This window comes from Acinonyx jubatus, chromosome A1, assembly GCF_027475565.1.
Source record: "Acinonyx jubatus isolate Ajub_Pintada_27869175 chromosome A1, VMU_Ajub_asm_v1.0, whole genome shotgun sequence".
NCBI lineage: Eukaryota > Metazoa > Chordata > Mammalia > Carnivora > Felidae > Acinonyx > Acinonyx jubatus.
In genome coordinates this window covers 169711438-169725984 of record NC_069380.1, presented here as the reverse complement: position 1 = coordinate 169725984, position 14547 = coordinate 169711438, and the positions used below count along the sequence as shown (strand labels likewise).

Below are 14547 nucleotides of genomic sequence, written 5' to 3'. Positions count from 1 at the left end.
AAATAAAAATAATTTAAACGGAAATTCATTAAGGTCAGAGTCTACAGCAAAGGGAAAAACAGATTATGTGTCATGAGGCAGAATGAAAAGTAAACAAATCTGTCAGGCCAATTATATAACCCACATATTGAAGACTGTTAGTATAGAATTCCAATAGGGCAAGGATAGTTTGTGCTTTCATAACCTGGGAGAGCACCTAGCATAGTTTCAACAAACGATATTATGCAATTTAATGTTAATAAAAAAGGTCCACCTATTTGTAATCTCAAAGGAGAAGCTATTATTTACATCGATAATCTCAGTTTTACAATTTGGGGGCTCTTGAGAAATTACCCAATTAGTTCTCCGTATGGAAGTAAATTAAGAAGGCTATCACATGAATACTGCTGATAGCCATCTTGTTTTGCTAGGAGGGAAGCCACTTTGAGCAGGAAGCCCAAACAGGAGGACAGAGCTGAGATAACAGCAAAAAGATGGAAAATATGGGAGAAACAGCCATGGCAACTTCCTCCACTACTACTTCAATCCTGTGGTTTGCACTTATAAACTCTGGCAAGGTACCAGGTTATTCAGGACAGTTTCTTACACCATTAATTCTGAGTACCCTTGTCCCAGTAATAAAGAAAGAACTGAGACTGGCACAGCCTGAATTTTGCAAAAAATAATCAGGTCTTACAGGGACTGTTAAGTAGTAACAACAATTGAGAATCCAAGAAATTTGAGAAGTTTTTAGTTTAAAAAGCTTTTCTCCATTTTAGCCCTTTCTAAATAAAACAAAGGGCTTGTACAATACGGTATTCTAAAGCTTCACTGGGCAATTTAAGCGAACATTGGATAAAAGAATAAATCACTTAACCTTTCTTGTGCCATTACATATCTTACATTCACAAAGCCTTCCTTTTAAAACACTTCCCAATTCTTTCACTAGACCTAGAAAACTTAAGCCTCTGCCTCAAAAGTTAGGAGACCAAAGATTTGGAGATTAATTTCCATGAACAATCATTTGCATCACAGGCACCATTCTCTCCTTTGCAGTTCAATGGGCCAAGGAATCCAACTCTTCAAACCACCTCTCCTGGGGACTGGACTCCCTCATCAAGGTGAAGCTTTTTCTTTGTAACTCTCTCTATATGAGAAGCTACCGGGTAATCTTCCCAGACAGTTAAACTTTTAAAGGAAGCCAAGAGGGTCGAAACCAGGAAGATGGGGAGGCGTCTAAAATAGGAGGGGCGACGACCCACCCACCTAACGCGAAAGAGAGACCGCTTGGACTCGAGAAGCTTCACCAGGAGTCGGGAAAGATGCGGAGGGCGGCAGGCGTCGCGACCCCCACCCACTGTGTGAGAATGGAGGGCTTGCAAAGCCAGGGGCCAACTGGAGGCCTGAAACAGGGCGCGGGGCGGGGAGAGGGTGGGACGTGGAGACGAGAGAACAGCAGACTCGGGCCGAGCACCGCTAGGGTCTGGAGCAACGGTGGGGCAAAGACGCCAATGCTTACGCTTCACTCACCTGCCAGACGTTCGCCCCGCGGCCAGAAGTACGGACGCCGCCTGGGCGCTTCCTCTCCTGCGGGACACGGCCGCCGCCGGAGCTCCAGGACCCGAGGGTAGAGGGTGGTGCAGAAGCAGGCAAAACGGCGACCGGACCCGAGCCCAGACAGGCGTACATAGGGGGCGCCGGGGGGCCGGGAAGGCAACTGTGCTTCACCTTCCTCACCAGTAACCAACAACACTTCCCGGGAACAGCATCGTGCCAGCCTCGGCCCGCTGCTCCCCGGCCTTCTCCCGCAGCTCCCCCCAGCAGCGGCCGGGTTTCCGGCGGCCACACTCCGCCCCCTCGCTACTTGGCCTCCGCCATCTTGTTGGAGGCGGGAAGAATGTAGCGCGCTTGCGTGCGCCGAGATTGCCGGCGCTCTTCTACCCCGCAAGGAGGGGCTGAAATGCGCAGTCGCGTTGTTGCGGCGCTCAGACCCTCGCTTCTTCACGGTCCGGTACGATGTGCGTTTGCTACTTGGGAAGCCGAATCTCAGTTCACCGGACTTACTTGCCTTTTCCTGAACTGTGCTGCAGCCGATTTAGTAGAACCCGTCTGCACACCCATATTCAAGTTATTCTGCAAACACCTAGGTAGTGCCTACAATGTGATAGGTTCTAGGCCAGGTGCTGAGGGTAGATTAATAAAACCTATCTGTAGCCCAAAAGGAGCTCATAATCTAGTGAAAAGGACAGATGAACGAGTAATTCCCCAAATTCTTGTTTTGTAGCTGCGCACCACCTCCTCTCCCTTGCTCCCACTATTTTAATTCAAAGCATACTTCTTGGGAAGTCCTCCTAGTTTGTCTTACACAAACTTTATCTTTCATTACCTCTCTAGCTTAATTTCATTCAACATTAATTCAACAAATAACATTTGAGTTTCTATTATATACTTAATATTGTCCTAGGCTCCAGATTTATAGCAGTAAGAAATACATTCATGGAATTTACATTCTGGTGGGAAAGAATGGGCAATAAAGACAAATCACAGAATTAATGTTTGATAGTGATGAGGGATGGGAATGATGGGATTTGGGGGTGATGATGGGGTTTGGAGCTGAAGGTCAAGAAAGAATTCTTGATGACATCTTTGGTGCAAAAAAGTGAATTTACTTAAGCATGGGGACAGGACCCTAGGGCAGAAAGAGCACACTGGGGTGGTGACAGGTAACTGATTAAATACCTTGAGGTTGGAGGGGGGTTGGGGATAGAGTAAGTCTCTAAGGTATTTTGGAAGCAAGGTTTCCAGGACCTTGAGGGCCAGCTGCTGTTAGGAAAAAAACCTCAGTCATGACACCCTTCACATGTAGATCAGGGGGCCATAAGCTTGGGGTATGATTGCCAGCATATACCTTGGGGGAATTGAGATACGGGAAGTTTCCTAAGCAATTTTTATATGTTAAAGCAGACTTAGAGGATCCTGAGGGGTCAGGATAACATTAAGCCAAGGTTCCCTTTTGCCCCTAGCAAAGTGTCATCATCGAGGCAGCTGAGGTCCTAGAAGGACGTCACTCTGCCCGTTTCAAGGACTTGTCAATGGGCAGTAGGCAATAAGGGAATTTAATTTTTCATTTGCCTTTGTTTCCCACATCACCACAGCAAGCACTTAAACCCCTCTCCTTTGCTCTTGGGTAGCCAGGGGTGTCCAAAGAATGTCACACATATCCCACCTGGCAGGGGGAGTGGGTGCTGTTAGCCTGTACTTTGCTCTCACCTTGCCCAACATTCCCTCATCAGGAGGAGAGCAAACCACCAAAAGATGATGGCGTGAAGGACCATAATTAGCAATCTCTCTCCAGAGATGACATTTGATCTGAGGCCTGAATGACCACAGGGGCCAGGAGCCAAGAGAAGATCTGGGGCGGAGCCTTCCAGGCAGAGGAAACAGCTAAAGCAGAGGCCTGAGGTGGGAATGAGACCTGCAGGTAAGAGGGACAAAGAGAATAAGTGGCATGGACAGTGGGAGGAGATGAGGTCAGGGAGAGGCAGGGGTCAAGTTAGCAAGGGCATTGAGGGCATGGTAAGAGTTGGATTTTACTACAAGGGTCCTGTCTAGCTTGTTGACACTGCCCCAACTGGTTTTCAAATACTAATATTTCCTGACAGCCTCATTGCTTTGCACATGCTGATCCCACTGTCTTGAAGACCTTACTATTGTTTTTTATGTGTGTAGCTTGTCATCTTCCAGGTTTCAGTTGAAGTGTCACTTCAGAAAGGCCATCCTTCCTCAGCTATGTCTCCCTTCTGCTCTCTAATTAGTTTTCAGTATTGCACCTATCATTTTTTCCATGGCACTCAACATTTTTGCTTTTCTATTTCACCTATCTCCCCACCCACCTCTCCTCTGTCACCCTAGTTTGTTCTCTGTATTTAAGAATCTGTTTGTTTGTATCTTTTTTTCTTTATTTGTTCATTTTTTTCTTAATTCCATAAGAGTGAAATCATATAGTATTTGTCTCTGTCTGACTTTAGCATTATACCTTGTAGGTCCATCCGTGTTGTTGCAAATGGCAAGGTCTCATTCTTTTTTATGGCCAAGTAATATTCCATTATCTATATCTATATCTATATCTATATCTATATCTATATCTATATCTATATCTATCTATCTATCTATCTATCTATCACATCTTTATCCATTCATCTATGGATGGACATTTGGGCTGCTTGCATGTCTTGGCTATTGTAAATAATACTGCCATATACATAGGGGTGCATATATCTTTTCAAAATAGTGTTTTGCTTTCTTGAGGTAAGTAACCAGTAGTGGAATTACTGGGTCACGTGATAGTTCTATTTTTAATTTTGCGAGGAACCTCCATACTGTTTTCCAGAGTGGCTGCACCAGTTTGCATTCCCACCAACAATGCAGGAGGGTTCCTATTTCTCCACATCCTTACCAACACGATTATCTCTTGTCCTTTTGATTTTAGCCATTTTGACAGTGTGAAGTGCTATCTCGTTGTAGTTTTGATTTATATTTCCCTGATGATTAGTGATGTTGAGCATCTTTTCATGTGTCTTTTGGGCATCTGTAGGGCTACTATGGAAAAATGTCTATTCAAGTCCTCTGCCCATTTTTAATTAGATTATTTGGGGTTTTTTGATATTGTGAAGTGTAGAAATTCTTTATATATTTTGGATATTAGCTCCTTATTGGATATATCATTTGCAAATATTTTCTCTCACTCAGTAGGTTGCTTTGTCATTTTGTTGATGGTTTCCTTCACTGTGAAAAGCAGTAGTCCCAATAGTTTAATTTTGTTTTTGTTTCCCTTGCCTGAGGAGACGTATCTAGAAAAATGTTTTTATAACCCGTGTCAAAGAAAGCACTGCCTATGTTTCCTTCTAGGATTTTTATGGTTTTAGGTCTCACATTTAGGTCTTTAATACATTTTGAGTTTATTTGTGTGTATGGTATAAGAAAGTGGTCTAATTTCATTCTTGTGCATGTAGCTGTCCAGTTTTCCCAACACCATTCATTGAAGAGACTGTCTTTCTGCATTGTATATTCTTGCCTCCTTTGTTGTATATTAATTGACCATATATGGGTTTATTTCTGGGCTCTCGCTTTTGTTCCATTGATCCATGTGTCTGTTTTTGTGCTAGTACCATACTGTTTTGATTATTGCAGCTTTGTAGTACATCTTGAAATTTGGAATTGTGATACCTCCAGTTTGTTGTTCTTTCCCAGCATTGTTTTGGCTATTCAGGCAGGGTCTTTTGTGGTCTTAGGATTTTTTGTTCCACTTCTGTGAAAAATGTTGTTGGTATTTTCATAAAGATTGCTTGAAATCTGTAGATTGCTTTGGATAGTATGGACATTTTAACAATACTGGTTCTTCCAATCAATGAGCATGGAATATCTTTCCATATGTTTGTGTCATTTTCAGTTTATTTTATCAGTGTCTTATGGTTTTGGGGGTACAGATCTTTCACCTCCTTGGTTAAGTTTATTCTCAGGTATTTTATTATTTTTGGTGCAATTGTAAAGGGATTGTTTTCTTAATTTTTCTTTTGCTACTTCATTATTAGTGTATAGAAGTGCAACAGATTTCTGTATATTAATTTTGCATCCCGTGACTTTACTGAATTCGTTTATCAATTTAAGTACTTTTTTGGTGGAGTCTTCAGAGTTTTCTGTATATACTATCATGTCATCTGCAATAGTGAAAGTTTACTTCTTGTTTACCAATGTGGATACCTTTCATTTTTTGTTGTTGCTGTCTGATTGCTGTGGCTAGGACTTCCTGTACTAGGTTGAATAGAAGTGGTGAAAGTAGACTTCTTGAAACATAGAACCTTCTAAAACTGAATCAGGAAGAAATGAAAAATTTGAACAGATGAACTACCAGCAATGAAATTGAATCAATAATCAAAAATCTCCCAACAAACAGGACCAGATGGCTTCACAGGTAAATTCTACCAAACATAAAAGAAGAATTAATAGCTATTCTTGTCAAACTATTCCAAAAAATATAAGAGGAAGGAAAACTTCCAAATTCATTCTACAAGGCTAGCATTACCCTGATATCAAAATCAGATAAAGACTCTGAAAAACAACAACAACAACAACAACAACATCAACAACAACAACAGATAACAGGCCAGTATCCCTGATGAACATAGATCCAGAAGTCCTTAACAAAATATTAGCAAACCAAATCCAACAGTACATTAAAAAAAATCATTCATTACGATCAAGTGGGATTTAGTCTAGGGATGTAAAGGTGGTTCAATATTCACAAATCAATCAATATAATACATCACATTAACAAGAGAGAGAATAAAAGCCATGTGATCATCTCAATAGGTGCAGAAAAAGCATCTGACAGAATACAATATTCATTCATGATGAAAACCCTCAACAAAGTAGGTCTAGAGGGAACATACCTCAACATAAAAAAGGCCATATATGAAAAACCCATAGCTAACCTCTTCTCAATGGTGAAAAATAGAGAGCTTTTCCTCTAAGATCAGGAACAATAAAATGATATCCATTTTCACCACTTCTATTTGACATATTTTTAAATTATATATTTATCGTTTCTTTTCTGTCCCATAAATTGTGAACTCCACAAGGAGTGAAGATGTTCTGTTTATCAATGAACACCCTGTGCCTAGTACCATGCCTGGCATGGGTGGTTACTTAATATTTGTTGAATTAATGAATGTGGAAGTGTGTCAGCACCTAAAGTAATCAGTGACATACACCATTGTTTTTCACTTGTTAGTTTTTAAAATTAAATGCAAGTCATTTCCTATTTATATGTCTCCTCAACTAGGTTACAAATAGGAACTTTAGGAAGAGAGACGGGGAAAAAGAATAAGATAGAGAAGAGTAGGTAATGGTGGGGCAGTGGGCAGATTATATTGCATATGTTTGCAGGGCTGGGAGAAGGCTTCAATTTAATGGAGCACCTATTATATGTGCTGTGCACTATGCTAAGTACTTAATCCTTACCATAACCCTGCTAGGTAGTTGTCCTCATTTTTACACATAGAAAAATTCAGAGAGATTAAGTCATTTGCCCAAGGTCACATATTAAGTAAGAGATAGTGCTGACCTGGGGCACCTGGGTGGCTCAGTCAGTTAAGCATCCAACTCTTGATTTTGGCTCAGGTCATGATATCAGGGTCATGAGATTGAGCCCTGTGTCAGGCTCCACCCTAGGCATGGATCCTGCTTAAGATTTTCTCTCTCTCTCTCTCTCTCTCTCTCTCTCTCTCTCTCTCTCTGTCTCTCTCTCTCTCTCCCACTACCTCCCTCTCCATGTATTCTCTCTCTCTCTCTCTCTCTAAAAAAAAAAAAAAAAAAAAAAGATAGTGCTGCCCCTAAAGACCATGCTCTTCCCATCTAGAGAAACTGGATTTGGAGGTGGGCCTATTTGGTGATTTGACTCTGTATCATTAGCATGCTTTTGTTGGAGACTTCAGCTACAGTCATTTACAAATCCCAGTCATATTGCTATTCTTGTATAGGCTTTCAACAAAGGGCCTGATTGGAAATTGCTGTCATTCTTTTCTTTTGGATTGAAGCAGAGCTCATTTTACCATTTCCTTTTCATGTTTTTTAAAAATTTGTATTTCTTTTTATTAATAGGTTCTATATGTTTCATCAAAGGAAAAGCAGAGATGGCGGAAAAATGGGTGTGTATCTTAAATGCTAGCTGCACCCCTTGGTTAGGCTTGTTCCTGTACAGCTAGCTCTCTCATCTAGATCCCAAATAATGCTTTATACATCAAAGACAGTTCTCTGGCAAAGAGTGACAGGCTTACCATAACAATCACTTATCCCATTTCCTCATCAGAATTACACACCATCATTTCCCTCTAAACAGGAGAGCTGCCTCAGAATAGTTAGGGAGAACTATGAGAAAGGATGAACTTTCTCATAGGGAGAACTATGAGAAACTTATCTTATAGTAGCTACTATAAGATAGTAGCTACTATCTTATATCTGGGGCCATTCAGTCTTTATATGAGGGCAGGAATACACTATATCTCATGATAATATACACTTTCAACTTAACCCAGATAGTCCATGTGCAAGCCCAGTAGTAGGTGGGAATACATACCTGAGAAGTCTCACCTTCTACCCTGCTGTAGTGTAATTCTTCCTTGGAATAAATCCTAGATACAAGATGATGTCTTCAGTTTCTATGGTATTCTCTCCTCTTTCTTTTTAATTTTTTTTAACGTTTATTCATTTTTCACAGACAGAGTGCGAGTGAGGGAGGGGCAGAGAGAGAGGGAGACACAGAATCTGAAGCAGGCTCCAGGCTCTGAGCTATCAGCACAGAGCCTGACGTGGGACTCGAACTCACAAACTGTGAGAGCATGAATGACCTGAGCCACCCAGTCGCCCTGGTATTCTCTCCTCTTATGGTGACCATCTGTTATAGGCTGAACATGCTCCCATGCCACCCCCCCCCCGCCCCGCCAAATAAAAGATATGTTGAAGTCCTAATCTCCAATACTAAAGAATATGAACTTATTTGGGAATAGGGTCATTGTATATATAATTAAGTTGAAACAAGGTCATACTGGAGTAGGATGGAGGCCTAATCCAATAGCTAGTGTCCTCATGAGACAGCCACATGAGAGAAGAGACACACAGAGTTGGAGTTATACAGTTACAAGCCAAGGAACACCAAAGATTACTGGCAAACCATGAGAACTCCCTACAGGTTTCAGAGGGAGCATGGCCCTGCCACCTTGATTTCAGACTAATAGCCTCCAGATCTGTGAGACAATACATTCCCATTGTTTTAAGACATTGGTTTGTGGCACTTTGTTATACCAGTCCTAGAAATGAATACACCATCTTATGTATATTGCAGGGCCTGAAATACAAGAAAGGGTTGGGGATGGGCAGTGAGGAGGTCTGGGATACTGTCTCAATTTGTCAGCACACTGGCTATGAGACCTTAGGCTAGTCACTCTACCCCACTGAGCAAGCTTCCTCCTCTGTATGAAGGGATAATGACAGCCGCTCTGCCTACCTCAGAGATCTGCAGTGATAACTAACAAGTATTCCTCTAGAAATGCTGTGACCAAGATGGCCTGACAGCTACTGAGAAACAATTATGTAAAAGTCGGGATTCCTGCCATGGGAAATTTCATTTCAGAGTCTGACTGAAAGGCACCTTCCTATAACATAATTTGCACAGGCCAAGTGTGTGGTTTGGATCTGATAGACTATTGATGTTGAAAGGAGGAAGGATCACTGTGGACTAGGATGGAGAAGAGAACCTTCATGAAGGACCTGAGCTGAAAAGTGTTTATTAGAAGACTACTGGATACCTGCAGGATGTTCAGGGACAGTACTCAACATTAGGCCTAGAAGTGGTCTCAAGAAGCCTCCCCGGCACCCACTGCTGGGTACAGACACCAAAACTAGGACCACCAATACCACTTGCCTTGACACTGGCTGATGCCACTTCTACCTGGAAACAAGATACAGTCTCTATTGCTGCCACTGCTCTCACTAGAAAAGAGGGTCACCATGACTTCACTACACTTGCTTTCAGTCAGAAGCTTGGGGGCAAATGATTCACAGAGCCGTCATATGTTAGCCCTCTAGCTCAAGGCTGACCAATAGAAATATAATGCAAGCCACAAACATAATTCTAAATTTTCTAGTAGCTACATTAAGAAAATCATAGAAAAAAGTGAAATTAATTTTAATACTATATTTTATTTAACCCAGTGTATCCAAAATATTATCATTTCAACATGTGACGTTAGCTGCATTTCAAGTATTCAATAGCTATGTGGCCAATGGCTGTCAGATTTCCCAGCCCATCTCATTATGCAAATTAAGACAATGATTTCTGATAAATTTTACTTTTGTGCTCATAATTTTTCTTTAACCAATAAGAATTTTTTTAATACATTGCCTTATGGTCACAAACAAAATCTAATAGATTAAATTCAATTTGTTTCTAGCAGAGATGTATGATAAGATTATTAATAAGAGACTTTCAGACACTCACTTCTGGTTAAGTTGGAGTAACAAGTACCACATATACACCATGCTTTAAACCACCCCCAAACTGGGCACAATATGTGAAGCAATGTTTTTTGAGGCCCTGGACATTGGGCAATAAAGAACAGTGAGTCCTAAGAGACAGGAAACAAATGTCTTAGATGCTTCTCTTGCTCATTTGTTCTGAGGAAGCCAGCTCCCATGTTGTGAGCTGCTCTATGGAGAAGCCCATGTGGCATGGAACTGAGAATGTCTCTGGCCAAAAGCCAGTGAGGTACTGAGGTTCTCATTCTAACAGTTCGCAAGGAATGCAATACTGCCAACAATCATGTGAGCGAACCTGGAAGCGGATCCTCCTCCAGTCAAGCATTTAGAGGACACCACAGCCTCAGCTAACAGCTTCATGGGAAATCTTGAGCCACAGGCGGCCACATAAACCATGCTCAACTCCCTGACATATAGACTGTGAAATAATAGCTGTTTCTTGTTTTAAGCTAAGTCTTACAATGATTTGCTATATAGCAATAGATGAATATAGGAAGACAGACATGCAGTATGAATTCCATTTCTAACACTACTGGAATTGGTCAAAGAGCAGGCTTGAAATTCTCTCATTGCATGACCAGTTACACATTTTCATTCTTTTCCTTCTATTTCTTGTACCTGCTTTAACTTTTCATTCATAATAGAATAAAATGCCCTTCCTCTAAGCTCCACCTATTCCTTAAATCTTTCCAGCTAAACTGACTGAATGTAATAAAGTAAGTAGCCAGAGATGCTGTGCTTTTCCATCTAATGACAGAAAAAAAGCAAACACTCCATCTGGGTGAAAATTGATAATTAACCATATCCAATTCCTGGACATCTGGCTTTTAAATGAAACAGAACATAGTAATGTCTGTTTCCCAGGGCATTCTTTTACCGAAAATGCTATTTATTCTTCTAGTCTTTGAAAGGACAGCACCAATGTAATTTTAAGTATTAAGTTACCAAGGATTTGTCTCAATTTTTTTTCATACTACCTTAGTGCTATATATTTATTGCAGAAAATTTGTAAACTACAGAAAATCACAAGAAGAAGGAAAAAATTTTCACCATCTAAGATAATTGTTAACATTTTGATGACTATCTTTTCAGATTTGAGTACAAAAATAAAAGGCATTTTGGAATAACAATTTTTCTCCCTCAACAAATCCTCTTTAAAAAAAAAAACCCAACAGATAATTTTAATGAGTGAAATTTGCCGAAGAACACCAAATCATTTTTTCCACTGAAATCCACCTGCATTTCCTCATGTGGTTTATGGTGTGGCTGATGACACTGATATTTCAGCCCTGATAACCAATCTGAATAGCTCAGGGAAGGATCCCATACAGTCAAAGCAGTTCTGGCAGCATATTGAGAGTAGTGGGGTCCAGGGAAACAACATATGTTTGCACTCTCCCTTCGTGTTGCCACTGCTGCCCCAGAATTTGTGGTGGAGGAGGGATTCATAAATGTGCATCTGGATCCTTAATGGGCTAGAGCCAGCTCAAAGAAGTGCTAGAGACCTGACTGTTAAATTTTAGGAATTTCCTAAACTGATTATTAAAGACAGTCATTAAAAGTTAAATGATATAAACTTACAATTAAATTACATTCAAAACAAAGGTAATAAATACTCAAAACTCATTGCTTTTTAATCATTTTACTACATTTGACTATTACCTATGTGCCTGGCATTGTTTCTATCAATTTATTCTGTGTGGTGGAGATACTATATAATGGTTTGACGGGGCACATCTCTTTGTTCTGTGTATCAGTAATTCATTTATTTTTATTGCAGTATTGGATTGCAGTATATAATGCTATAGTTTGTTACCATTCATGGGCCGAAGAACACTTGGGTTGCTTTTAGTTTGGAATGATTATGAACAATTACACTTTGTTTGTTTGTTTAAATACTTTCTTTAAGATTTTATTTTTGCGGCGCCTGGGTGGCTCAGTCGGTTGGGTGTCTGACTTCGGCTCAGGTCATGATCCTACAGTTGGTGGGTTTGAACCCCATGTTGGGCTCTGTGCTGACAGCCTAGAGCCTGGAGCCTGCTTCAGATTCTGTGTCTCCCTCTCTCTTTCTGCCCCTACCCTGCTCTCACTCTGTCTCTCTGTCTCTCAAAAATAAATAAACCTTAAAAAAAAATTGTAAAGATTTTATTTTTAAGTATCTCTGCACCCAGTATGGAGCTTGAACCGCAACCCTGAGATCAAGAGTTACATGCTCCACCGACTGAGCCAGGCAGGCGCCACCTAAAGACTCTTTTTTAAGAGCAGTTTTAGGCTCACCACCAAATTGAGAGTGAGGTACAGAGATTTCCCATATACTCGCTGCCCCACCGTACATGATCATATTATTATTATCAACATCAATCGCCAGAGTGGTACATTTGTTATCAGGTATGAACCTACAGTGTCATGTCACAATCTCTCAAAGTCTATAGTTTACTTTAGGGTTCACTATTGGTGTTGTACATTCTATGGGTTTGGATAAATGCATAATAACATACATCCATATTATAATACCATACAGAGTATTTTCACTGCCCTAAAAATCTTGTATGTTCTGCCTATTCATCCCTATACCCCAAGCCACTACCACCCCACCCCTGGCAATCACTGATGTTTTATTGTCTCCATAGGTTTGCCTTTTCTAGAATGTCATATAACTGGGATCATATAGAATGTAACCTTTTCAGATTGACTACTTTCACTTAGTAATATGCATTTAAGTTTTCTCCATGTCTTTCCATGGCTTGCTAACTCATTTCAAGTTCTAAATAATTATCTGTCTGTGTTATAGTTTATTCATCCATTTACCTACTGATGTATATTTGGTTGCCTCCAAGTTTTGGCAATTATGAATAAGCTGCTGTAAACATTTGTGTGCAGGTTTTTGTGTGGATGTAAGTTTTCAATTCCTTTGAGTAAATCCAAATTGTATGATGAGAGTATGTTTAGTTTTGTGAGAAATTGCCAAAATGTCTTCCAAAGTGGCAGTGTCATTTGCATTCACATCAGCAGGAATGAGAATTCCTGTTACTCCACATCCTTGTCAGTGTTTAATGTTGTTAGTGTTTTGGATGTTAGTCTTTCTAAGATCTAAGAAATCTTGCCTAACTCAAGGGCACAAAATTCTGCTCCTATGATACCTTCTAGAAGTTTTACAGTTACAAGTTTAATATTTGTCTCTATGATCTATTTTTGCATTTGATACAAAAGAGGTTCTCTCTCTCTTTTCCTTCCTTTCCCCTTCCTTCCTTCCTTCCTTCCTTCCTTCCTTCCTTCCTCTCTCTCTTTTTTCTTTCTTTTTCTTTTTCTCTTTGTTTTTCTTTTGCATCTGTATGTCCAGTTGCTCCAGCACCATTTATTGAAAAGATTATTGTTTCTTCATGGCATTGTCTTTGCATCTTTGTTGAAAAGTCAGTTGACCATATGTATGTATATGGGTTATGTTAGAATTTTTAAATAAGACCTTCTCTGTCAGAGACTATGAATGACTGTTTTCTGGGGGAGGAAAGGGGTAACTCAGAAGGCCATAGACACTATTCTCACCCTCCCAGGTTTTAGTAAATTCTTGAAGCAGGAAAATTGGAGGAAGGCTCAGGCCTAGGCTTCCTTTACTGTGAACTGGAGGAGACAGGCAAGTTTTTGGTTGATTACTAAATGCCCTGCTTATTATATATCTTATATGCCTGAATACAAGGGCAATCCTAAATATAAGGAGACTCCTCATTTTTTTCAATAAGATACTTTTAATTTTTATTTATTTTTTAGAGAGACAGAGAGAGAGAGAGAGAGAGAGAGAGAGAGCGAGCATGAGTGGAACAGAGGGGCAGAGGGAGAGGGAGAGAGAATCTTAAGCAGGCTCCATGCTCAGTGCAGAGCCTGATGTGAGGCTCCCTCTCATGACTGTGAGATTATGACCTGAGCCAAAATAAAAAGTCTGAGGCTTAAATGACTGAGCCACCCCAATAAAATAATTTTTAAAGAAGTTCTTTAGGCCAACTTGAATGTAATATATACTTCTAGAGATACAGAAAAAAACAGTCAAATGTCTCTTTTTGAAAACTCTGTTATAATTAACAATTATTTAAAAAATCTATATTGTATAGTGTGATATATAAATTTAGGAATGTTGCTTTTTTTACTCTCAGTTATCAGGACATAGTTTCACTTAAGTTTTTTACATGTATATTTATCAGAATCTTTGCCAATACTATAACTAGTTCTTGTGTCATCTAACCTAGTTTTTTTCAGAGCATGTCAGCAGCTCTGTTATGTGAAACACCATACTATGTGAATCTCTGCATGAAGCTGTCTTCAGCAATTTTATCACAAGCCACAAGCACCTATTTGCATAACATTAGAGTAGTTGACATTTTTATTCATTCTATACTCATGCATTTGTGATTTCTACCTCATAATTATTTACAGTGGGTATCTTTTTAAAGAAAATATATCTAGGAATTTTATTGTGCCTCTTCC

The 14547-nt window shown here is 40.0% G+C and overlaps 1 protein-coding gene and 1 long non-coding RNA gene across 13 annotated transcripts in view; one reads left to right on the top strand and one right to left on the bottom strand.

Moving 5' to 3' along the window:
- The window catches only part of APC (APC regulator of WNT signaling pathway), a 172994-nt gene that overhangs the window by 143855 nt on the left and 14592 nt on the right, over window positions 1–14547 (bottom strand). For 6 of the 11 annotated variants that reach the window (XM_027035935.2, XM_015070221.3, XM_027035984.2 and 3 more), the window contains exon 1: window positions 1510–1668. The exons of 1 other annotated variant lie outside the window; for it this stretch is intronic. In XM_027035935.2, the coding sequence (XP_026891736.1) occupies window positions 1510–1668 (159 nt within the window). Of the gene's footprint in view, window positions 1–1509; window positions 1669–14547 lie in introns of those variants that run through there. 4 more of the 11 variants (XM_027035951.2, XM_015070223.3, XM_053225751.1 and 1 more) reach the window with 1 other exon arrangement.
- The window catches only part of LOC113593040 (uncharacterized), a 39129-nt gene continuing 26444 nt past the window's right edge, over window positions 1863–14547 (top strand). The window contains exons 1-3 of one of the 2 annotated variants that reach the window (XR_003413079.2): window positions 1863–1990; window positions 3273–3460; window positions 7639–8054. This is a non-coding gene — a long non-coding RNA (uncharacterized LOC113593040). Of the gene's footprint in view, window positions 1991–3272; window positions 3461–7638; window positions 8055–14547 lie in introns of those variants that run through there. The other variant, XR_003413084.2, reaches the window with a different exon arrangement.